At 47.9% G+C, this 26,061-nt stretch overlaps 1 protein-coding gene across 3 annotated transcripts in view; it reads left to right on the plus strand.

The window, feature by feature from the left end:
* Positions 1-26,061, plus strand: part of EDC4 (enhancer of mRNA decapping 4) — a 59,730-nt gene that overhangs the window by 260 nt on the left and 33,409 nt on the right. The window contains exons 1-8 of one of the 3 annotated variants that reach the window (XM_037877880.2): positions 5,385-5,638; positions 5,799-5,839; positions 5,991-6,147; positions 7,381-7,492; positions 8,627-8,726; positions 9,769-9,958; positions 11,294-11,441; positions 21,579-21,683. In XM_037877880.2, the coding sequence (XP_037733808.1) occupies positions 5,442-5,638; positions 5,799-5,839; positions 5,991-6,147; positions 7,381-7,492; positions 8,627-8,726; positions 9,769-9,958; positions 11,294-11,441; positions 21,579-21,683 (1,050 nt within the window). In that variant the 5' untranslated portion in view covers positions 5,385-5,441. Of the gene's footprint in view, positions 1-5,384; positions 5,639-5,798; positions 5,840-5,990; positions 6,148-7,380; positions 7,493-8,626; positions 8,727-9,768; positions 9,959-11,293; positions 11,442-21,578; positions 21,684-26,061 lie in introns of those variants that run through there. The other 2 variants (XM_037877882.2, XM_037877881.2) reach the window with 2 other exon arrangements.

Here is a 26,061-nt window from a genome sequence, read left to right on the forward strand (position 1 = left end):
CCCCGAGCCTCGCTTGTGTCTCTCCGGGGGCGCGGCCCCCCCCCCCTTCCCCCCCGCTTGTGTCCCTCGCGGGGAGCGGCCCCCCCCCCTCCCAGCCGCTTGTGCCCTCGCGGGAGCGGCCTCCCCCCCTTCCCGCCCGCTTGTGTCCCTCGGGGGGCGCGGGCCGCCCCCCTCCCCGACCGCTTGTGTCCCTCTGGGGCGCGCCCCCCCCCGCCCCGCCCGCTTTTGTTCCTCGGGGGGCGCGGCCCCCCCCCCCCCCGCCCGCTTGTGTCCCTCGGGGGGCGCGGCCCCCCCCCCTCCCCGCCCGCTTGTGTCCCTCGGGGGCGCGGCCCCCCCCCTCCCCGCCCGCTTGTGTCCCTCGGGGGCGCGGCCCCCCCCTCCCCGCCCGCTTGTGTCCCTCGGGGGCGCGGCCCCCCCCTCCCCGCCCGCTTGTGTCCCTCGGGGGGCGCGGCCCCCCCCCTCCCCGCCCGCTTGTGTCCCTCGGGGGGCGCGGCCCCCCCCCTCCCCGCCCGCTTGTGTCCCTCGGGGGGCGCGGCCCCCCCCCCTCCCCGCCCGCTTGTGTCCCTCGGGGGGCGCGGCCCCCCCCCTCCCCGCCCGCTTGTGTCCCTCGGGGGGCGCGGCCCCCCCCCCTCCCCGCCCGCTTGTGTCCCTCGGGGGGCGCGGCCCCCCCCCTCCCCGCCCGCTTGTGTCCCTCGGGGGGCGCGGCCCCCGCCCGCTGGGGCCCCGCTGTGGATCCCTCCTTTCTGCTTCTCTTCCTCCAGCCCCCTGAGCTGTGCCCGTGGCGCTGGTCTCTGCTCCTCCGGCCGTGGCGCTGTTGTGGGCTACGAGGTGCTGGAGTCCCTCTGCTGCGATCCCGGGCCAGGAGCCGCCGGGTGGCAGGGTGGAGCCGGGCTGCTGCAGGGGCCAGGCTAGGCCGGGCAGCTCTCCCCTCTTGGGGAAACGGCAGTGCCGGCGGAACAGGAGCCGGATGGAAATGTAGTTTCTCTCCCCCCCACCCACCCCCAGTTTTCTTGTTACCTCCGCTCCCCTAATTTCACATGCTTGTTCCTCGTGAGGGGGAGATGTTAGATCTTTTTCTTCCCCTGTCAGTTCGGCCATGTCACCCCCTTTCTGAGTGCTCCACCGGCTTCCCCTTCTCCATTACATCAGACATCAGCTGTTTGTCTTCACTCTTAAGGCCCTTCACAGTCAAACCCCACCCTACCTGTCATCTCTCAGTCAGTATCAGGCTGTCAGTGCTCACCTCAGACACCCCTGAGGCCAGTCTCCATTGTGCATGTGTCAGATTTTCAAACACCTTCATGCTTTTTCCCATGCAGCCCCCCAGCCTTAAGAGGAGCTTCCTGTAAACATCCATAGAGCTACCTCATTATCCTCCTTCAGATTCCTCCTTAACTCTTCTTAGCAATGAGGGCTATAGAGAACTTGGCAATGGCTAGACTGCTGATGTGCTAAAAACATTGCTTCTCATGCTGACTAATATTGTCTCAAGTATTGTATCACCTGTTGTCTCTCATCTTATACTGCATTTGTAAGCTCCTCGGGGAAGGGGTTGTCTTGTTGTTCTGTGCGTTGCACAGTTGGGTCCTGGTGGATGATGAAGGCTTCGAGATGCTGCAGTGATACAAATAATAAGATCCTAGTAATTAATAAGATCTTAAATGTAACTCTGCGACTGCCAGAGCACCAAAGCCCAAACGATTTCCAGCAGCACAGTTAAACTGTGCCAAAATGTTCTCTCACCATGTCGGAGCAGCCACACTGTATTCTGGGAAATGTCTCTGATGTGCCTTGGGTAGTACCTGGTGTCATGGCATAGAGGACAGGAGCACCCTTGGATTCCTGACCTGCACTGCTCCACTCCTGGGGTGGCCAAAGCATGGCCACAGAGTGCTCATTGCCCCCAGCATACAGTGTGCCATCTTATCCATGCAGAAGCCAGGGTTTCTGTGGGCCTTGGCTCCATACCAACAATGAGGTTGCCTTCAGTCTGCCTGCCTTTGGCCCCTGGACTCCTGCTCATTCGCCAGTGTGGGCCTTGGCTGCGTAAAGTGTGAGCACGTGTTGACACACTTGCTGTGTGTTGTGAGAGGCCCAGTGGAGTTGCCTTTGCAACAACTGATGTGCTCGCTGCAGAGCCCTGTCAGAGCTGAGCTCAGTGTGGCTCTTTGATAGCTGTGAAAAAGGCTTTGCATTGTGGAAGTGCAGATGCTGCCACCACAGTAGTGACTCTGCATCCTGCTGGATTTCTTAACAGTTTGAAAGTTAAAATCTATGAGTGAAGCATCTCAAACACCTGGTTCAGCTTAATCCTACCAGCTCCTCAGCCTCTCCAGTTACATTCTCTCCTCATTCTCCTGTTGGGTATGTAAGTGAAGAGGGCTGGTTTGGCAAATGGTTGGTAACAGCTTCTGTTTTCAAATAGTCAGCTACCAGACAGGGCTTTCATGTGACTGTGACACCCAACTGCCTGAGAAATTCTAATCTCTGCATATAATTCCTGTGCGGTCAGTTGTATGAAGGTTGTAGTAGATACATAACAGTGGTCTGAATGAATAGACAACCCTGTTGGACTCAGTCTCTGTACAACACTTCCATTTAGTGGTATAGACCTGACCGCTAGTGTCCCTGACATGCAAAAGATTTAGATTGTCCACATAATCTGGTAACTGCTGCCTTCCTGATTTGTGTAGAGATGCTTCCTATTTCAGCTAGCCTGATATGATCCAGAGTTTGCTTCTTAACCTCCACCCCTGGGCTGTAGGATCCTCTGCTGCTTCACTCTCCTACTGTCCTCTCTAGTGATACGGGTGCTGGAGCTCCATCTCTTTGCTGTAGTGAGAGGGCAGGTGGAGGTTGTCTGGATGTGGAAGGGTGAGCAAGGGACTATAGAGGTTAGATTTAAGGTTGGCTTGAGCTTCTTAACTGAGGCCTTGTCTGCACTAAAGGGAAAAGTCAATCTAAGCTATGCAATTCGAGTTATGTGAATAGCATAACTCAAATCAACGTAGCTTAGATCTACTTACCATGATGTCGATGGGAGACACTCTCCCGTTGACTCCCCTTACTCCTCTCAATCAGGTGGAGTACAGGAGTTGACGGGAGAGTGATCAGCAGTCGACCGATGCATCGATCGCCACAGAGTCAAGCGTAGACAAGCTCTGAGCACTTCCTGGCTTATTTGTTTTTCCTTTTCACCCTTAAAGGTTTTGCTGTTGCAATTGTTCGAGAGTTTTCCTTACCAGTCTGATAATTTGGTTGGATTAGTAACCTAAAGAAACTCTGCAATAGAGCTACCTTTAGAATGAATAACCTCCCGTCTTCTGGAATGGGGAGTGTTACCCCTTCTGATCCAAAAGTAATCCTCTGCAGCTGTCTCCATAGGCTGTTTTCTGTGAGGTATCAGCGACTTTCAGTAGGCCAACACTGCTCCATCAGCGACTCAGATGTCACTCACTTCTGTAAATCCCAAGCTCAGCCACAGATGGTTGGGTGACTCCAGTAGCTGCCGCCTTGTCTTTGGGAATGTACCCCAAGAAAGCAGTGCTGTCTCTTCTCACCATCTCCTAGACTAACTTGGTAGTGCTGGAAGTCTCTTGCCTCATGTGTGCCTTCTGCTGCTAACGGTGCCAATGTGTTAATTAGTAGAGCCTTTGCTAGAGAGCTGGGCAGCATTCCTCTAAATCCTTATCCAAACCACTGCTGGCAAGAGGCAGCACACCAGCCCCATCACCCTGTTCAAATGATGGACTTAATGTGACACTCTATTTCATACAAACCATTGTTCCCTTGCGTGGGGCAGCAGGAACAGTCCTGTGTGAGGAGGTGAGTCTAACACCCAGCTTATGATCAGCTGTTTTCTTTTCTTTGCAGGCTGGTGATGAATGTGCCTGTCTCGTGCTTTCTCCTTGAAGCCATGGGGAAGGACAGTAATAGTTCAGGATGACTCTTGTTCCTGTTGATATGGTTGCTAGAGTGACCCTGTTCCCCCCACATATGTTTGAGTGTAGTGCCCCTGCAATGCAGTTGGCTCAGGCAAGGAACGGGGTGCAAGGGACTAAATATGATCCTGAACTCTGATGTGCAGAAGTAGGTCATTGTGCCAGCCATCCATGGCCCCCATTGCTGTATGATGCTCTTTCTCTCTTTCCCCAGGATTGCATTTTTCTGGCATCAGCAGCAAAGGTACATGTGAACCTCCACTATCTCTGGACATAAGGAGAGCAGGGAATTTACCTCCTTTATAGCATCTCTTGCCACAGCAGATCACAGCTCTGCTGCACAGAGCACTTTCCTGCAGGGGCAACTAGGAAGGGCAGAGTGAAACCAGCTAGGATTGCATCAGTTTCATGTTGCTGCTGGGCAAGCCACAATAGATGCAGTCCTCACCCTATGGTAGGGAGTGCAGTGCATTCTGTGGTCTGGAGTCTTTGTGTAGAGGATGAATGTAGCTGCCATCCGCTCCTTGTAATGCTGATTAGCATGGCCCGTGATAATGCAGCCCTGCATGCCTGTTTCTGGGATGTTGAACGTGCAGTCTCTGATTTAGCTCCTCTTTTTACAATAAAGCAGTCTTCTAAATAAACCTGGAGAATGAATTCTATTCACAGTTACTTCTGCGGGCAGCAGCATTAGCTGCATTCCCTGATGTATTAAAGCAATTAACCATCCTGTTGGTAACTGGAAAGTTTGTCTTGCTTTCTGAGGACCTGCTGTTTGTGGATGGAGTTATATTTGGGTTCATTATCTTTGCCAATAACAAAAGAGCATTAACCTATGGTTGTAGGAGCAGCCATTTCACAACAAGACCCTTGCAGCAGTTGTTGCCAGGGCAACAATAAACCAGGTTTCAGTTTTCTGGTCCAGTGAAAATTTCACACAGCTGTAATAAAGAAAAGAAAGTTTTGCTGAGGCAAGTGACTGTCAAGTGGCAAGGCACAGTGCCAGGTGGTTTGGTGCTCGTTCATTTCCGCTTGGGATTGTTAACCCTTTACCTACTTGAGTAACTTTGACATGGAAATGTGTCCCTGACATTGCTGACCTTCTGAAGGCCTCCAGCAGGCCTGTTGACTGGCCATTACAAAGTGGCTAGGAGTTCCTCTGATTGAAAGGCAACATGTTGCAGGCCAAGCTTACAAAGTTGGGCCATATGCATGCCTTGATTCAAAGCAGAGCTCCCGCTGATAACAGATGGAGGTTTGCGCAAAGGGTCAGGATGCAGAACGATCCTTCAGTGCCTGGTAAACTCGGGAAATATCATAGGTACTTGGAGGCCAACTGCTATTTCTGCTGTTTGTGATGGCAGTTGCACATGGGATTAGCTGATGTGGATGCAACAGCTGCAGTAGTTATCAGAACATACTAGGTACATGGTTGCGAACCCACATTATTTGATGATCTCTCTTTTAGTTTCATTAGGCTTCAGTCCCTAGCCAATTGAGATGAATGTGGTAGTTCACATCTGTTGTCTCAGGCTGCCTGCAGACTCAGGAATTTACCACCACATCAGTTACTTGGGTCATTTTTGGAAGGCTTCCTCTGCAGCCATAACAACTAGAGACGTACACTGGATGTGTGGCACTGTCAGTGTGACACTGGATGAATGGCTTGAGCTGGCTGCATTTGGCCCACAGGGCAGGTATTCGACAATAGCCCCGACCCACCCCATCTAACAATACCCTGTGCCCCATAACAATACCCCAACCCACCTCCAACTGCTGTGTTGGGCATTCAGTAACTTGAGTTTGATGGATTTCTTGGTTGTGTCCATTGACTTCTCCTTTTTGTTTACTGAGAAGACTTAACCTGATGGGAGAAGAACTAAAGGACCTCTACACAGGTGTGTGGCACATGTTCTCTCAGAACATGGCATTCTCTCCTGCCCAGTCAGCATACCTCAGCTGGTAGGGCAGTGGCACCTGAAGTAGGGTATTTCACACTGTGCTGTGTCACTCCTGTGATTAAATATTGCGCGTGTTGTTTTCACTTAGGTTCAGTGAACGAAAACCAAAGGCCACCCAACTCGTACAACGGGGACTTGAATGGGCTGCTGGTGCCAGACCCCGTTGCAGCTGGAGATGGAGCTCCCCTGGCGAAACCAATGCTCCGAACTGTTCCTCTGGGAACCCTGCAAGAGAAGCAAGTCATGTAAGTGTTCCCCAGGGAGAGCGGAGGTTGAGCACAGGGCATCGGTAAGGGGAAGCTCAATCTGATTTTGGCTCTGATGAGAGTGGGACAAACCCAGTTCTCAGCTGTGAAAATGAGGTTGAGGTTGTGAGCAATTCAGCAGCCGATCCTGTCTCTTCGGATGATCCGTGTCCATGTTTTTACTGGTCAGTGGGGAAAGGAAGAGTTCTGACGCTGAGTAATTCCGATGATAGGCCTTGAGCAGTAGGGCCTGCTGCATAGCAGGAGTGAAGAGCATGGGTGGAGCTGTGTGGGGGAAGGAGGAGCAGGGTGTGCTGCAGGTCAGCATTAAGGAGCATCAGCAGAGCACTGTGACAAGTTCAGGACTCGTGTAGTGGGGGAGCCAGGGATTAGCAGTCTGCATTGGCAAAGGTATTGACGGAAACTTTCCCATATATGGAGACTTCAGCTAGCCCATGCCCTCTGTCACTTGCATTATTAACTCTGAATTTTTCAGACTCTGTCTTCAGGTAGCATGCAGCAGAAGAGCAGGTCAAGTGACTACTTGACCCTCCACTAAATAGGAGAAATAATTAGGTGTATCTGTGAATATACACAAATATGTGTTAATTAGACAGCAGGGCGTATCTGTGCATAGAGGATCCAAGCCTATTTCTCCAAAACATGAGTGACATCATAACAACACAAGAAGTGCTCCTAGGAGCAGCCCATTGGTCTACGCGCTCTATCTAGTACCCTGCCTCCTGCATTGACTCCTCCGCATTAGATATTCTTGCCTGACAAGCTTCTAGTTTGGCTTTCTGAAGACTAGCTGTTCGGCAAGTTCCTTGTTTCTGAGCTGTTGCTGGGGGAATGTTTCACTGCCAGGGTTAGTTGCTTGGTTGGCATTGGGCCAGCTGCATCTTGGAGGTATTTGGAGTGTGGCCCAAAGTAGCTCAGAGTAAATCTATCATTTGGAAGAGGAGAGTGGATAACTTGGCTATGAGAGACCTCTTTGGCAGACTTGAGGAGGAGAAAGCCAGGCCTCTGTGCTTGATTCTGCCAAGGAGCAGCCTTTTAGATGAATGAAGGGCCCTCTTTGGTACTAATCTTCAGTGTGCGCCCTGGAAGCTGCCCAGAAGTCTCTCTGAGTTATGGATTAAAATGGCTACCAGCAATACCTGTGCTGGGTTCCCCTCTCACGGTCTCAGGGAGGCCAAGTGTGTGAGCTGAGCTCTTTATTTCTCTTAAAAGCTGCCTTTCTGGAGATGACAGCTCCACCTGTGTGGTGATATCGGCAAAAGACGTGGAGATTGTGGCCAGCAGTGACTCTAGCATCACCAGTAAGGCCAGAGGGAGCAACAAGGTAAAGGGGAGGGTGTATCTAACCTATGTACCCCATCCCCGCAGTATCTGTGCACCCCCCGTGGAGCGACAGACAGAAATACCTCTCTTTCTTCCTGGCTTGGAGGAGGGCAAAAGCTTGCTTGGTTATAAGGGTGACTGAAGAACTTACTGAGGGACAGCTGAGTCAGATGAGGTTTGCATGTAACCCTGACTGTGCTGGGGTCTGTGCTCCTGTGTTTCTTTTGCAGGACTGAGTTCTATAGTCAAGAGCTAGCTCTGGGAAGTGCCCTTTCCTGAACTCACAAGCCTCCCCTATTGGCCAGTGGTTTCCTTGGTCCAGTGAAATGTAGCTGCTGTGGGAGGTCATGGAAGGAGAGGTGCCTTCTTGGGTAGCGAGGGCCACTCCCAGGGAGGCCTTTGAATGAACTCTGTGCTGAGGGCAGAGCACCAGCATGTATTCATGGCCACCTGTGTTGCTCAGCAGAAGCTCTGCTATGTTTTGCATCACTCAGAGCTTTTCCAGAGCCTGTGGCTTCATGCCTAGCTATGAGCTGCAGTGATGGAGCATGTGGGTCCCCTTGGCCACCTCTGGTGTGACAGGATGGGATGGAATCTGCCAGGCAATCTCACATGGAAGTGAGTGTGTTTGCTGCCGTGACTCTCTTAGTCCCTCTTAGTTCCTTACTTTGCACCTCCTGCAGGGGTGGCACTTACCAGGTTGGGCCAGGCCTCTGTGTGAGCCCTTTTTGGATCCCCAAGAAGGGAATCCTGAAGCCAGGGTGAAGCTGCCTTCACTCCAGGGACTGAATGGTGCCTTTATCCCAAACACCCTTTTCGTTGACTTTTAAGTGGGATCCCAGACTTGGCCTCAATCCCTTTGCTAGCATCATCCCACAATAGAGAATCATAGCGGCAGTCACTCCAGGGTAAACAGCATTCCTCCCTGCAGGAGCAGGGACTCTTCAGCAGCTTCATTAGAAGTCTCTTCCTATGCTCAGGGCTGTAGTGCCCCGCTTCACTCTGAAATCCCACTGTGGAATAGCCAACTGCCAGCCAGAGCATTACCCTTCTCCCTTGTTTGGTGGCTTTATTGCAGATTTTTCTGTTTCTTTCACTTTGCTTCAGCTGGTCTTTATTTCTTTCCTCCATCTAGGTAAAAATACAGCCAGTAGCCAGGTATGACTGGGAGCAGAAATACTACTATGGCAATCTGATAGCTGTATCAAACTCCTACCTGGCATATGCCATTAGAGGTGAGGACCAGTTCCTGCTGCTTCATGTGATCTGTACTGGGCTCCTCCTGCATATTTCAGTTGTTACCAGTGCAGCCTAACGCTAGCTCACCATTTCTGGTTCCCATGTTGGGGGCATTATTCTGGGTCAGGTGGACTTGGGAGTAGGAGTAAGAGTCATTGGAGTTAGAAATGTGAGACCGGCAAAAGCCCCGGTGGAGGCAGGGAGGAGCGTGAGGGTGAAGCTGAGAGATTGTACTGGGATTAGCTGTGTCCCTAAGAGCGGACACTGTCCCAGGAAAAGGGGAGGAGGTGGGATGCGCCCTGCGGGACGGGTGCCTTGAAACCACAAGATTCAGTAAGGCTTGGGAATAGTGTAGGGAGCTGCACACTTCCAGGCTAGCATGAAGGGAAACTAGGACATGTTTATGTGAGTTAGTCGCTGCAGATGCTGCTCCTGTCACTCTGCTCCCCCTGGGTTAAGATCTGGGTCCTGTTTGCTCTGGAGGTGGGGAGTTGTGAAACTGAAGGGAATCAAGCAGCAATGCCAGAGCTGGGAGTCCATAGAGACCTGATTCTATCCAGGGGAGCCCTTCTGCTGTAAACAAGCCTTTCTCCCTGGATAAGGACAGATACTCCTTGAGGACAGAGAGCAGCACAGGCACATAGGATGAATTGATTTGCTTAAATTAAGAGCAGTTGTCATTTAAGATAAACTTTAGAAGAAACAAGCTCCCAAAAAGGCAGGCACATTGCGAGGGTGTGGTACTAGTGCAATTTACAAGGAAAGATCAGCTTCTGCAGAACATGTGGAACAGGCTTCTGATCATAGCTGATCATCTGCAAGAGTGATATCTCGTTGTGCCTGCTCTGTGGCCTTTCTCTCTGCCCTCACCCATCAGTTGTTGGGATGGACATGCTGACGGAGCTTGTCAGTGTGTCTCGATACTGTCTGTTGGCCAGCTCCAGGAAAACTGGAAGGTAGCTGCTGAGGCCAGAGGAAATCCTGTGAAGAAAAAGCCTGACAAGCATTGACTTCTCTTCTTTGTGTTCTCCTTTATAGGTGCCAGTAATGGCTCTGCTATGGTGCGGGTACTGAGCATCAGCACTGCCGAGCGGACCTTGCTGAAAGGATTCACGGGCGGCGTGGCAGACCTGGCTTTCGCCCATCTCAACTCCAACCAGCTGGCCTGCCTCGATGAGGCTGGCAACCTCTTTGTCTGGTGCCTGGCCATGGACAATGGGAAAATCCAGTATCTTATCGGAATAAACTCTGTGGGAGTATTTGTGTAGCAGCAACACACTGATGCAACAGCAAAGCTGGGCTCAATTTCAGGGCCTTTACAAAGGGACATTTTATCTGGTTTCCCTCTGTGTTTATCTCCTGATTCCCTTAGAGCTTGGCAGGCAAGGAGCCTGGGTAGTCTTGCTCCTTCCATTAAGGATCACATGACAGTGTCCAGCCAGTGAATGAGAGATGATAGAGCGGAGATAGGCCCCACGGGCCTTGAAAGTGAAGATGAGCAGCTTATGTTTGAGACAATGAAGAGGGGACCAGTGGAGGGATGCAAAGAGAGGGGTGATATGTTTGCGGCAGCATTCTGAATGGGTCTGAGCAGGGCAGGGTTGCATTTGTGAAGGCCAGAGGAAATAATCAAGATACAAGATGATGAGAGACTAGACAAGAGTTTGAGCTGTGTGTTCAGACAGGAGTAACTGGCAAAGAGGGGTTTCACCCAGGAGCCCCATGGACTCCTGGCTCGCCCAGGCCTACTGCTCTGTGTTGCCATCTGAATCATGTTTAAAGTACACTGGCCTACAACTGTCTGGTTCTGTCTGTTTTTTTTCTGCTTCCATGGCTCTGGGAAAGAGGGCTGGGATGCTTACCCCAAAGCCAATCTTTATTGCTTTTTTCAGTCTGCTTGAAGTGAGTCACTGGATTTTAGTGTTGTGAACCTCTTCCTTTCCTGACGGATATGAGTTACTTTTCCAGTGTTCCTGGGAAACACATTACTATATACAGGAGGGTCACAATTTCCCAGCCTTATTGTTGATGTGTATAACTACTTGAAAATGAGGAGTGAGGGTGGCCGATGGCATATTGTGATTATTTAAAGTTCTCCGTGTAGGCATATGAATTGGATCACTCTGTGTGATTGGGATGGCCTTCATGCATCTCTTTCCATTGTTTTTTCAAGCAATACCGCAGTGCTGGCTGAAATAATAAAACCAGAGCCAACTCAGATTCCAGCGCTACAAAACCAAAAACGCTTAGAATTTCTCTGATAACGTGCAACTGTGACCCTAATCTGTTTCTCCCTTGTGTCTGTCTGTCCATTCTTGTATGCAGACAATAAGTGAAATTTACAAGGATATAAGTGTCACTTGTAAACGTTACTTTCTTGCCAGTGGAGGTAAGCCGACCTGCCTCCCCGACCAAGGTTCTTGTAACTGGTTTCTGTGGCTAGTAATTCAGAACTAAAAAGCACTAATTGTTTTAGACATCACACAAGGATCCACCCTGAGAGGATTATATGTGAACTCTAGTAACAGTCAGAACTGTGTGTCTTCCTTAACGTGGTGATTAGAGAGGAGATCTTGGTGAACATAAAACGACCTGAGGGCACCCCGCTGAACAGCTTCCGGAGAATCATATGGTGCCCCTTCATCCCAGACGAGAATGAGGAGAGCGGTGAAGAGGGCAGCCAAACGTTGGCATTGCTGCACGAGGACAGGGTAAGGAGGCCTGTGGGTCTTACTTGAAACGTTATCCCCTATTGTAATCCCAAGAGAGACTGTAATCCTCCTCTGGGTCCCTGGATTGAAATGCGGGTATGGTCACATGATGGGAATGTAATGGTTATGGACTATGCTGAATAGCAGAACCCTCCCATCTTAATGAACCATGTGTTCAGGAGAAGCTAGAATAGCAATGAGGGTGCTGCAGGTATGCGATAAGATACATTGGTAACGCCTATGCCTCTTCCTGACTTCTAGCCAGTGTTGTTAAACATTCACTATTGTGAACACAAAACAGAATTCAGACTCTGGTGCCTTTGTAAAATAAATGGGGCCTTCTGCTGGATTCTGCCTTTCCTGTCACTTTGATTACAGTAAGCAGATGCTCTTGCTGACACAGACTGCATAGCGCATATGGCACTGTTCATAATAAAAATGTTGGAAAACCACAATTTAATTGAGCACCTAAAGTGTGCTCTGAGGTGTGCAGGCATGGAAACCCATGGCCCCTTCCCCCAGGAGCAGACTCAGAGGGGACGGAAGTGACATTAGTGTGAGGGTCCTTGTGTTTCAGGTTTGTTGTTGAACCTAAGCGAGTATGACGTGGTAGACAAACCAGACAGCTTCTGTTTAGAATCATGCTGGTTTCTAAATTAACTGTGGCCTCTGAGGGTATTGCTGTGGATAGTTCTGTGAAAAACCTTTGCTCGGCATGCAGTGACAATCAAAAAGCAAATGGGTTTAAGCTGTGTCAAAAAAGGCTAGAGAAGAGTACAGAAAATATTATGCCACTCTGCAGAGCAGGGGTAAAGCCTCTCCTTAAATACGAAATGTTCAATTCTCAACACTTCTTTTCAAAAAGGAAATATCAGAAACAGAGAAGGGAACTCGGATTAGATGCATGAAATATTTCCACATGAGGGAGACTGAATACCAAACCATTTAGTTTAGAAAGCTGAATAAGTGAGCCAAAGACCATGTTCAAAGAGCCTTAAAACTGCAAAGCAAAGCGTTCAGATGTCAGGAAATGCCCAGACTAACTTTTCCCTGTGAATATAGGTTAGCAGGGTACGTTAAATTACATGATTGCATTTCTCTGCCTGCTGAGTGCCCAGATAAGACAGTGAATGAGGTATGGCTGTGCAGTGAATGAGGCTGGAGCCCACAGCGTCCCCTGTGCACAGCAGAAAGTGAACAGTGTGTGGTGAATAAGGAAGGATGATCTTGTGGATGAGGCCCTGCTCTGAGTCTCAGAAGATGTGGCTTCAGTTCACACCTCTCAGATCTGGGCCAGATGCTTAATCTCTCTGGACAAGAGTTTCAGAAGTACCCAGTCATTTGGGGTGCCTAAATTCTTAAGTGCTTTAAGACACTCTGAAAGGACTTGATTTTCAGAAAGTCCTGCGCACCAGCCATTTGAAAATCAGGCCCTTTTAAAGTGTGTCAAGTTAGACACCCAAAACTTGAGGCTCCCACAATCGCAGCAGGTCACTTCTGAAAATCTTGGCCTCTAGGCCTCAGTTTCCCATCTGTAAATAGGGATAACACTTTCCTGCCTCACAGAAGCATTGAGAAAAATTCACTATGTGCTTGTTGAGAGATTCTCAAGCACTGCAGTGACAAGGTTAATCGGACTCTTATTCAGGGAGGTGCTTGAATGGTGCTCAGCGTGAAAATAAACATGGACTCCTTGTGAGGAGCACTGCCTATTCTGCGCGCTGAACCAGGTGGGGCCTGGTTGGAACAATACGTGATCTGTCTTGTAGTGCATGTGCATAAGGGGGCAGAAGTAAGTTTGCATGAGCAACCTCAGTTCGGACATTTCTTGGCTTTTGATTGTTCACTTTGCAGCCTTTATGTTTTTCTAATGGAGTTTTTTAAATGGAACTTGATTGAGGGTTTTTTTAAAAAGGGAAAGCAAATGCTCAAGCACATCTGTTGGACAGCGCTAGACTGCTGTGTGCTGCACAGTCTTTGCCAATGACACGGAAGGAGACAGGACTCCCTTGGAGCCTTTCCTTCTTCCATGCGAACGCTCGTCTGCTACAGGGAACATAAGAACGGCCATATTAGGTCAGACTAGAGATCCATCTAGCCCAGTGTCCTGTCTTCCAACAGTGGCTGATGCCCAATGCTTCAGAGGGAATGAACAGAACAGGGCGATTATTGAGTGATCCATCACCTGTCATCCAATCCCAGCATCTGGCAGCCAGAGGTTTAGGAAGATCCAGAGCATGGGGTTGTGTCCCTGACCATCCTGGCTAATAGTCATTGATGGACCTATCCTACGTGAATTTAATCTGTTTTTTTAACCCAGATATACTTTTGGCCTTCACAATGAGTTCCACAGGTTCCTTCCTGCTGCCTGCTAATTTCATTGGGTGACCCCTAGTTCTTGTGTTATGTGAAGGAGTAAATAACACTTCCCTATTCACTTTCTCCACACACAGGTATATAGAATCATGACTGATCATATCCCCTCCTAGTCGTCTCTTTTCCAAGATGAACAATCCCAGGTTTTTAATCTCTCCTCATATGGAAGCTGTTCCCTACCGCTAATCATTTTTGTTGCTCATCTCTGTTCCTTTTCCAATCTATTCTCTTTTCTGAGATGGGGCAACCAGAACTGCACGCAGCATTCAGGGTGAGGTGGAATGTACCATGGATTTATATAGAGGAATTGATATTTTCTGTCTTATCTATCCCTTTCCTAATGGTTCCTAACATTCTGTTCGCTTTTTTGACTGCCGCTGCACATTGAGTGCAGTTTTCAGATAACTATTCACAATGACTCCAAGATCTCTTTCTTAAGTGGTAACAGATAATTTAGACCCCATCATTTTTTTTGTATAGTTGGGATTATGTTTGCATTTATCAACACTGAATTTCATCTGCCATTTTGTTGCCCAGTTTTGTGAGCTCCCTTTGTAACTCTTCACAGTCAGCTTTGGACTTAACTGTCTTGAGTAATTTTGTATCATCTGCAAACTTTGCCACCTCACTGTTTACCCCTTTTTCCAGATCAGTTAAGAATATGTTGAACAGTACTGGTCCCAATACAGATCCCTGGAGGACCCCACTATTTACCTCACTCCATTGCGAAAACTGACCATTTATTTCTCCCCTTCTTCTGTCTTTTAACCAGTTACTATCCATGGGAGGACCTTCCCTCTTATCCCATGACAGTTTACTTTGCTTAAGAGCCTTTGAGTGAGGGACCTTATCAAAGGCTTTCTGAAAGTCCAAGTACTCTATATCCACTGGATCACCCTTGTCTACATGTTTGTTTGAAGGAGGCTTAGACTGAACCATCTGGTACAGGGGCTTCAGACGTCACAGTGGATCACAATTTAAGAAAGTCAGTTTTGTGTGACTCCCTCCAGTCCATCACAGGGTCATCCAGCCACTTTTCCCTCCCGCTGGGGATGGAACTACAGCAACTGTGGCAACTACAGCAATTGCTTACATGGGAAACAAATATCAGGAAATACATAGTGTATTTTAGTGCTGTTTAGTTAATGGAAACCGGGAGAGCTAGGACCATGTGACCAGAAAGCTCTCCATGGGCCACAGTTTGGGAACAGTTTAAGAAGGTATTACTGTCAAAACTGGTGAACAGAGCACATGGGAGGAGTTGTTCAGTAGACGATTGTTATGAGGTTTGGATGAAATACACGTTTACTGTGCAAAGTGCCACTGTCCCAGATCTGTCCTGGGCATTTCTCATGCTCCCATCACCATGGTACCTAGATGCCAATGAGAAATGTCGAAAAGGAAATGCTTGCTTAGTAACTCCAGTGGGACTCTAAGAATAATGTTCATCAGTGTTGCGTCATCTTTTCTAGATTGCTACTGAATGCCACGTGTAACATGGTTATGCACAGCTCCATGTGAGCCTGCTGTCAGCTGAAGCTTCGTATTCTCACTTTCAAGAGAGGCGAATGGAATGCTGTGTCACAAATAAGATTCTGGGTCTGAGGGATACTCACCAAAGCAGACATTAAAGGCTTGTCTGTACGAACACTTAGCTCCTAGCAAGCTGGGGGGTGAATCTACCCTGCGTTAGTCTGGTGCAGACTAGCTGTCCGTGTGTACCCTGCTGATACATATTAACAGTTTGTTACTGCACTTTGATTCATAGATATTTAGGTCAGAAGGGACCATTATGATCATCTAGTCTGACCTCCTGCACAACGCAGGCCACAGAATTTCACCCACCACTCCTGCAAAAAACCTCACACCTATGTCTATGCTATTGAAGTCTTCAAATCGTAGTTTAAAGACTTCAAGGAGCAGAGAATCCTCCAGCAAGTGACCCGTGCCCCATGCTACAGAGGAAGGTGAAAAACCTCCAGGGCCTCTTCCAGTCTGCCCTGGAGGAAAATTCCTTCCCGACCCCAAATGTGGCGATCAGCTAAACCCTGAGCATATGGGCAAGATTCATCAGCCAGATACTACAGAAAATTCTTTCCTGGGTAACTCAGATCCCACCCCATCTAATATCCCATCACAGGACATTGGGCCTATTTACCGTGAATATTTAATTACCAAAACCATGTTATCCCGTCATACCATCTCCTCCATAAACTTATCGAGTTTAATCTTAAAGCCAGATAGATCTTTTGCCCCCACTGCTTCCCTTGGAAGGCTATTCCAAAACTTCACTCCTCTGATGATTAGAAACCTTCGTCTAATTTCTAGTCTAAATTTCCTGGTGACCAGTTTATATCCATTTGTTCTTGTGTCCACATTGGTACTGAGCTTAAATAATTCCTCTCCCTCTCCGGTATTTATCCCTCTGATATATTTATAGAGAGCAATCATATCTCCCCTCAGCCTTCTTTTAGTTAGGCTAAACAAGCCAAGCTCCTTGAGTCTCCTTTCATAAGACAAGTTTTCCATTCCTCGGACCATCCTAGTAGCCCTTCTTTGTACCTGTTCCAGTTTGAATTCATCCTTCTTAAACATGGGAGACCAGAACTGCACACAGTATTCCAGGTGAGATCTCACCAGTGCCTTGTATAACGGTACTAAAACCTCCTTATCCCTAGTGGAAATACCTCTCCTGATGCATCCCAAGACCGCATTCGCTTTTTTCATGGCCATATTACATTGGCGGCTCACAGTCATCCTATGATCAACCAATACCCCAAGGTCCTTTTCCTCCTCGATTACTTCTAATTGATGCGTCCCTAGCTTATAACTAAAATTCTTGTTATTAATCCCTAAATGCATGACCTTATACTTCTCACTATTAAATTTCATCCTATTACTATTACTCCAGTTTACAAGGTCATCCAGATCCTCCTGTAGGATATGCCTGTCCTTCTCTAAATTGGCAATACATCCCAGCTTTGTATCATCCGCAAACTTTATTAGCACACTCCCACTTTTTGTGCCGAGGTTAGTAATAAAAAGATTAAATAAGATTGGTCCCAAAACCGATCCTTGAGGAACTCCACTGGTAACCTCCCTCCAGCCTGACAGTTCACCTTTCAGTAGGACCCGTTGTAGTCTCCCCTTTAACCAATTCCTTATCCACCTTTCAGTTTTCCTATTGATCCCCATCTTATCCAATTTAACTAATAATTCCCCAATGTGGCACAGTATCAAATGCCTTACTGAAATCTAGGTAAATTAGATCCACTGCATTTCCTTTGTTTAAAAAATCTGTTACTTTCTCAAAGAAGGAGATCAGGTTGGTTTGGCACGATCTACCTTTTGTAAAACCATGTTGTATTTTGTCCCATTTACCATTGACTTCAATGTCCTTAACTACTTTCTCCTTCAGAATTTTTTCCAAGACCTTGCATACTACAGCTGTCAAACTAACAGGCCTATAATTACCCGGATCATTTTTTTTCCCTCTCTTAAAAATAGGAACTATGTTAGCAATTCTCCAATCATACGATACAACCCCTGAGTTTACAGATTCATTAAAAATTCTTGCTAATGGGCTTACAATTTCATGTGCCAATTTCTTTAATATTCTTGGATGAAGATTATCTGAGCCCCCCGATTTAGTCCCATTAAGCTGTTTGAGTTTCGCTTCTACCTGGGATGTGGTAATATCTACCTCCATATACTCATTCTCATTTGTCATGCTACCATTATCCCTAAGCTCCTCATTAGCCTTATTAAAGACTGAGGCAAAGTATTTGTTTAGATATTGGGCCATGCCTAGATTATCCTTGACCTCCACTCCATCCTCAGTGTTTAGCGGTCCCACTTCTTCTTTCTTTATTTTCTTCTTATTTATATGGCTATAGAACCTTTTACTATTGGTTTTAATTCCCTTTGCAAGGTCCAACTCTACTTGACTTTTAGCGTGTCTCACTTTATCCCTACATGTTCTGACCTCAATAAGGTAGCTTTCCTTGCTGATCCCTCCCTTCTTCCACTCCCTGTATGCTTTCTGCTTTTTCTTAATCACCTCTCTGAGATGCTTGGTCTACAACTCCTGCCTATGAATTTTTTCCCCTTTCTTGGGATGCAGGCTTCCGATAGCTTCTGCAGCTTTGATTTAAAATAATCCCAGGCCTCCTCTGACTTTTAGATCCATAAATTCTTCAGTCCAATCCACGTCCCTAACTAATTTCCTTAATTTTTGAAAGTCAGCCCTTTTGAAATCAAAAACCCTAGTTGCAGATTTATTTTTGTTAATCCTTCCATTCAGTTTGAACATGATCACTTGAGCCAAGATTATCCCCTACAACCATTTCTTCTATGAGGTCCTCGCTACTCACCAAAACTAAAATGGCATCCCCTCTAGTCGGTTCAGCAATCACTTGATGAAGGAATTCATCAGCTATCACATCTAGGAAAATCTGAGCCCTATTATTATTACTAACACTCGTCCTCCAGTCTATATCTGTGAATTTAAAGTCTCCCATGATCATGCAGTTAATATTTACTTTATTAAAAACATTAAAAAGGGCTCTATCCATAACCAAATTAGATCCCGGCGGTCTATAGCACACCCCAAGCACTATCCCAGGGGAGACTCTAATAGTTTTCTTCCCCAATGTAATTTTTGCCCAGACGACTCAGTCTTATCCATTTCATCGCTTCTTATTTCTTTACATTCTACCTCATCATTGATCTACAATGCTACTCCACCACCTTTTACCTTTATTTCGGTCTTTCCTAAACAGCACATACCCTTCAATACCTGTAGTCCAGTCATGATTACTATTCCACCATGTTTCTGTTATCCCTATAATATCTGGTTTCACTTCCTGCACCAGTAGCTCTAGTTCCTCCATTTTGTTACCTAGGCTCCTCGCATTGGTGTACAAACATCTTAATTTTTGCTGTTTGGCCTCACTCACATTCTGTACCCTATTAGGCATGGTCATTCTACAGCCAGTATAACCTATTAGACTGGTATCTACACTGCCCTTCCTCCTACCCATGGCTGTATCCTCTCTTACTTCGTTTTCTTTCCTCTCAATGCTAAAATCCGGCGTGGAGATTACCTGGACGTCTCCCAACCATCTCCCCCAAATTCCTAGTTTAAAGCTCTCTTAATCAGTTGTGCCAGCCTCCATCCTAGAAGTCTATTTCCTTCCCTACTCAGATGAAGTCCATCCCGAGAGAACTGTCCTCTGTCCCTGAATGCCTCCCAGTGGCCATACATCCCAAAGCCCTCCTTATAGCACCACTGCCTGAGCCATCTGTTGATAGTCATAATCTTGTCACACCTTTGTTGCCCTTCTCTAGGAACAGGCAGAATCCCACTAAAGATCACCTGAGCCTCGATTTCCTTAAGCGTCTTCCCCAGCCTAGCATAGTCTCCCTTCATACTTTCCAGCGAGAATCTAGCCGTATCATTTGTTCCCACATGAAGGATAATTAGGGGATTCTTTCCCGCTCCCTTTAGAATCCTTTTCAACCTCAGGTCTACATCCCGTATCTTAGCACCTGGAAGACAGCACACCCTCCTATTCTCTGGATCAGCTCTGGTTACAGGCCTGTCTCTTCTTCTCAGTAAAGAGTCCCCAATCACATAGACCTGCCTTTTCCTGATGACGGTGCTATTCTCCAGTCTATTCCCTGTTCCCTCTGGCTGCAAGTTCTTTCCATTCCTATTCTCCCTTGTCATCCTCTTTAACCCATCCTGTATCCTCCTGGGGCTCATATTTGGTGTAGTCTCCATTAACTCTTCCCCTTTTCCTATAGGACTAGCTGCTCTTCTCTTTCCTTGCCCTTCCACCTTCAGTGACCACCTGCTGAGCCCCTTCTTCATTTTCCAACTCTGCAAGCCTGTTCTTGAGCTCTATTTCTCCTTCACTAGCCCGTCTTTTCCTCTGCCTGGTTCTTTTAGTCACATGCTTCCACTGACCACTTTCCACACCCAGTCTCCCCTCAGAATTCCCCAGTCCTGCTTCCATCTGCAACTCTGAGCTTTTCTCTTCAGATACCTCATGTCTTTGCTCTATAATTTGCTCAAACCCCTTCCTAAACTCAACCAGACTTTCCACCTGATCTAGGTCTCTTTGAAACAGGACTAGATGGAAGCACGTTAACCAGCTGTTTGTGTATGTCAGCAGAGTCCACATGGACTGTTAGTCTGTGGCAGACTAGTGCATGTTACATTCACACCCCCGCTTACTGCAAACTAAATGTTCATGTAGAGAAGCCCTCAGAGTGGATTCCTTGGATAGGAGTCTCATCTCCAGTCTGCTGCTAGGTAGGGTCTTATGGACCATGCTCAGCATTGATCTAATAGATGGAGTAACCCACACATCAGTGAAATCCACATATGGAACGGAATGGGAAGAAGCTGTGAACAAGAAGTATGGCGGAGAACTAATCTAGGGATAGAGAGACTAGAAACACAGGCAGAAATTAATGTGAGACACAAGCGGGTGGGGGAATGCAGCTAATACATCAAGGGAAAAATAAACACCTCCTCCTCTCTAGAGGAATTCCTCTGGAAAGCAGCAACACCAAATGGCCCTTAGGATGGCAGAGGGCAGCAAGCAAAGCACGGATCTGCAGTGTGGTAGGGCAACGAAAAAGCACATACAGCTTTGGGCTGTATGTGGAGAGGCATCGTGACACTGTCCTTTTAAAACAGCTAAATCCATAGAGCTTGGCAATGAAGGGAATATAATAGTTGAGGGGTGGGAAAGCCAAGGAAGGAGCATGAGTGACCCGTAGAGTATAATAAAAACAGCGGGATTAAGTTACTAGGAAAATAAAGGGTTCGTGTCTGGAGAAACATTTCACTAGGAGAAAGTTATCAGGCTACAAAGGAAAGGGGTGGGAATCCACCACTTGGGACACTACTAGTGCTGTCTAACTGTAAAATGTACAGTAGGGAATAATCCTGGTGGGCCGGATGGGATGGACTAGGCCAGTCTTTCTGAGTCCTGTGCTTTGGTCTCTGCTTTTTCCACGTAGTATGGTGGTTAAGTCCCCATTGCTAAAAGAACCCTTCTTAAGCACTCAAGTTGGTTACGCTGCAAAACCTGATTGATTTCCAAAGTCGTACCTAATTTAGCTGATCTCCAGGTTCTTCAGTCACAGCAGCAATGAAAAATCAGAAAAGGAACTGAATGCCTGGCTATTGGGGCTTCACTGGATCCAAATCTGCCCCCATGCACAGTGCTGAGGAGGAGCAATCTGCCCATGCACGCAGGGCACTCAGAAAACTGGGCTGCTTGAGTCTGATGTTGTCTTGCCCACCACAGATGTCAGGGCAGAGGGCACCATCTAACCTATATAAGGGGCACCTGTGCTGAGGATTGTCCCCTTGCCCTGCACACTCTTCAGAGTCCCTGCACTAGGCTGGTAGGTTCTTCTGACTGATGCTCTCCAGGCACTGAGCACAGCGCAGGGATATGGGACCAAACTTGGATTCCCCTACGTGACCAGGACCTTTTGTTGCCCCTAGGCCTCTGAGGCTGCTGCATGAGGCTGGATGCATCACTGCTGTGCCCAAAAGCTGTTTTGTGTTTGTGTAGTTCTGAGTGAATATATTGCATGGGGCCCAGTGCAGCACTGGCCAGAGGTGGCAGCTGGACGAGAGGGTTCATGGCAGCTGTGACTGTTAGAAGGAGCTGGGGAGGTTTCAGGCACTGGCCTGCAGGCATGCACATGTACTCATTTCTCCTTGTTCTCCTCCAGGCAGAGGTTTGGGATCTGGATATTATCCGAGCCAACAACAGTTCCTGGCCGGTGGAGGTGACTAACATCAAAGAGGGCTTCATCGTGGTGAAAGGCCACAGCACGGTAAGAGCACTACTGTCTGTCCTCTCTGGAACTTGGGCTCCCTCTGGTGGATGATCTTCTCAGCAGACCAGTGTGGGGACAGGCGAGTCGCTGACGCACCAAAACCGATCGCTGGGGCACTCTCCATGTCATTTTCAGTCTCTTTGGCATATCTTGAACCGTTAGCTCCCTCAACTTACTTAGTTGGACTGTTACCCACCTTAAATAAAGATGACGCAGCCCTGGGCTGCTGTCGGTGACTTAAAGTTGAATGAACGTCTCTGCCACTGCCGAGCTGCTGAGTCATCTGTCTGGCATTACTGAACATTGCCACATAAATACCTACGTTCATATCGCTTGATGAAATCAAAGGCAAGCAGGGATGTGATCATGTCCTTAGCTCCTTATGCCCTTGGGTCCTCATATGCATTGCCTGTGGGGCTGGTAGGAGCAGGAACTTCCAGGAGACAGACGCCTGCCGTGCCTTTCATAATGGAGAGGCTGGGCTGTCACTTCTACAGTCTGTCTTTCAGGACAAGCTCGTTTGCACCTTGAGGCTGCGAGTCACCAAGCAATATGGTGGGGACACAGTCGTTCCTTGAAACACAACAGTGTTTAGTGGCTCAGCCATTTTCAGGAGAATCCAATTTTCCTGCAGTTTCTTCTTACGGGCTTAATGGGCAGTTCTGCAAACGTCAGAGAGAGAGACCGGTGAGCCTGCATCTCAAAGCAACGCTAATTTTTGTTACAGCCAAACCAGCCAAAAGCCACCTCTGGAGAAATGCTGTGTTGGCCCATAAATGCTTTGGCTGCTGCAGACAATCAAAGGACAAATTATTTACCCAATGGCTCTTGTGGAGCATGGTACTTAGTCCTTTTGTGTGGATCTCTGTGCTTTACCTTAGAAGTGTGCGACTTACCAGGTAGACCCTCAAAGCTCAGCTGCCCTGGGGGTGTAAAAAGGCATTCAGGCTCTTTGGCTTTTGCCTTCTCAACAGCAGCATCTCTTCTGATGCTCTCACACTTACCTTTCACCTTCTCAGACAGAGTGGGGGAACTATGACAACAGGAAGGATAAGCATGTACATATAGGAAAAGGTATGAACTCAGTTTGGCAGATTTCATTGTATGTGGTCTTTGGGGACCCTTGTCCTACCCTTGCAAGGAGCTGAATGGGATCAAAGGGTCTCTTTCATCTCTGACTTCCGTATCACATGGGGCTTAGTTCCCATTAAACTACAGTCAATTTCTGAAATTATAGGAATGCAGAAAACTAATTACACTGTAAGGGGTTGCTGTCAATGTGTATAAGGTGTATCATTCGTAATTGTGCATATATAAGATTTTCAAAGGTATCAGAATGACTTGGGAGCCATTCCCATTGAAAGTCACTTAGGTGCTTTCAAATACCCATCCGTAGACAATGAGTGTAATTTAAGATTTACAAATGCTATTCATGATATTTCTAAAGGCTTGTCTAAGCACCAGGTACAGTTTTAGCTATATGGGAATAGTTTTGCTGGTACAACTGCTAGTGTGGGTGCAGTTATACTGGGAAAGCTTATTCCTGAGAAATGAAGAAGACACTGCCTGCTGAATGAGGCTGACGTCGGGGGGGGGGTGTCTCCCCAGCTGGGATCTGCGTGGGGTCTCATGGCCTTCTCCAGATGTTTAGTAAGTCTTTGCTCTCATTTCACCTTTCACTCAGTATGGAGAGTGAAACCATTAGAATCTGGAAAGGAGTAACAATGAATGAGTTTGGTTTCATTCTCCATACTGAGTGAAAGGTGAAAAGTAAATAAAACTGCATCACTGGGGGAAAGTAAATGAGAATTGTACAATTTCTTCGAGGGATGGTCCCCATGTGTATTCCACACGTGGGTACACACGCGCACCACGTGCCTGAGATCTTTAGAAAGCCGTGTCCGTTGGTCTGCACATGCGCAGTTGTTCTCCTTGTGCTCTGAACCGAGGGCATAAGGGGTGGTGCGGACCGGGACCTCTCCAGTTCCTTCTGACCGCCGCATGGCCCGAGTCAGAATCTTCTGCGTCCACAGCTGCTTACTTTGACTGCTTCAGTCTGTGAATATTGTAAATAGTTTCAGTATTCTTTTAGTCTTAAGTATGAGTGTAGGTCGGTAGCTGTTTTCCCCCCACTTCAGGGAAATGCGTCCCAGAGAGTAGGATTAGCCCCAGAGTACCAAGGTTTAAGAATTGCGTGTCCTGCCCCTGCTCCTTTTCAATGAGCAAGGAACACCAACACTGCCTTTACTGACTAGACTAGGCTCACGTCTCAGCTAAGTGCAGTATGTGCTGCTCATTCCCTCCCGGAACTCATGAGGGTCGAGAGCAAAGACTTACTAAACATCTGGAGAAGGCCATGAGACCCCATGCAGATCCCAGCTGGGGAGACACCCCCTCCCCACCACGTCAGCCTCAATCAGCAGGCAGTGCCCTTCAAAGCACAAGCTCGGGAGTTGAGGACAAGACTTCTAAGCCTAAGGAGAAGGCGTCTCATGAGAGTAAGGAGCACTCTCACAAGCATAGAGACAAGTTCTCTGCTTCCGGAGCTGACCTGAAGAAAAGAGATCCCTCCTCAACTCCTCAGAGTCAGGGGAGTTCTCACGCACGGGTCCTAAAGATTTAGTCCTGAGTAAATCTCCTCAGCAGGAGAAAGTTGCACAAAGGAGCGCACATCCGTTGGTTCTGGGTCCAGTGTGCAAACTAAAGATAGACATCCCACGCTGGTCCCTTCAACATCCAGATCAGACTATGTGCCAATATCATCATGTCCCCAGAGGGATCCGACTTCCACTGTGACCAAAGAAGCACTGGATCCGATGGCTCCACCAATTGACTCACCCTGTACCCTGGGGCAGTCTGAGACCTACGTTTCCCCAGAGGACATTTTTGCTCTCCCCTGTCCTCACTCCCATTTCCTCTTTATTCAGACACACAGTTATTCCCATGGAAGAAGCTATTCTGAGGACATAGAGCCGCTCTCCTTTCCCACCCGCTAGCCTGAGTACCCAGCCATTGGTATTGTCAGCTTCGCTGGTAGCTTAGGATTCAGCTTTTTCATCTGATGAGTCAGAGGTTCCAGAAGAGCCCCTAGCCTGCCATTCAGAAACGGGGCTGGACAGAGATGAGGGTTCTGTTCGCCGATCAGATGACTTTGCAAGAGACAGGTGGTACCCAGTGCCATGGGATCCTCCTCAGCTGGCTGATCCTTCATGCTGGCTTTATTGGTTCCTGTAGGATCTCTGCTCTAGGCAGCTGGGATCACTACATGAGCCTTACTTGCCATTTCTTGGCCAGCACCAACTGGCCCCATCAGAGTTTGCGGAAGACAAAGTTGAAGCGGATCCGACTAGTTCAACTGTTCTGGGAGCAACTTCATCAACTTCCCCAGATGAGGCAGTTACCCCATCTCCATCTGACACCTACAGGCAATATCAGGAGCGCCTTCAAAGGGTGGTGTCTGAGCTCCAAATGCAGCTCGAAGAAGTTGAGGAGCCCCTATGTAGATTGCTGGACATCTTGTAATCCACAGGTCCCAGTTGAGCAGCCCTCCCGGTTATTGAGGCCATCATGGATCCAGCTAGAACAGTGTGGCACACTTCTGCTTCCTGTGCTCCTACCCCAAAGAGGGTTGAGAAGCTCTAATTTGTTCCATCTAAGCGGAGGCAGTTTCTATTCTCAAATTCTCTGGTGGCACAGGGAGTCACCAAAAGATCCAGGCTGCAACACCCCTGTCAAGGTTCCTTCCCCACTCTGAACTCTAGGGTACAGATGTGGGGACCTGCATGAAAGACCCCCTAAGCTTATTCTTACCAGCTTAGGTTAAAAACTTCCCCAAGGTACAAACTTTGCCTTGTCCTTGAACCCTATGCTGCCACCACCAAGCGTGTTAAACAAAGAACAGGGAAAGAGCCCATTTGGAGATGTCTTCCCCCAAAATATCCCCCCAAGCCCTACACCCCCTTTCCTGGGGAAGACTTGATAAAAATCCTCACCAATTTGTACAGGTGAACACAGACCCAAACCCTTGGATCTTAAGAACAATGAAAAATCAATCAGGTTCTTAAAAGAAGAATTTTAATTAAAGAAAAGGTAAGAGAACCACCTCTGTAAAATCAGGATGGTAAATACCTTACAGGGTAATCAGATTCAAAACATAGAGAATCCCTGTAGGCAAAACCTTAAGTTACAAAAAGACACAAAAACAGGAATATCCATTCCATTCAGCACACCTTATTTTAGCAGCCATTTAACAAAAAGAAATCGAACGCATTTCTAGCTAGATTACTTACTAAATTAACAGAGTTTCTGAGACTGCATTCCTGATCTGTTCCCGGCAAAAGCATCACACAGACAGACAGACACCCTTTGTCTGCCC

This window comes from Chelonia mydas, chromosome 12 (genome assembly GCF_015237465.2).
Source record: "Chelonia mydas isolate rCheMyd1 chromosome 12, rCheMyd1.pri.v2, whole genome shotgun sequence".
NCBI lineage: Eukaryota > Metazoa > Chordata > Testudines > Cheloniidae > Chelonia > Chelonia mydas.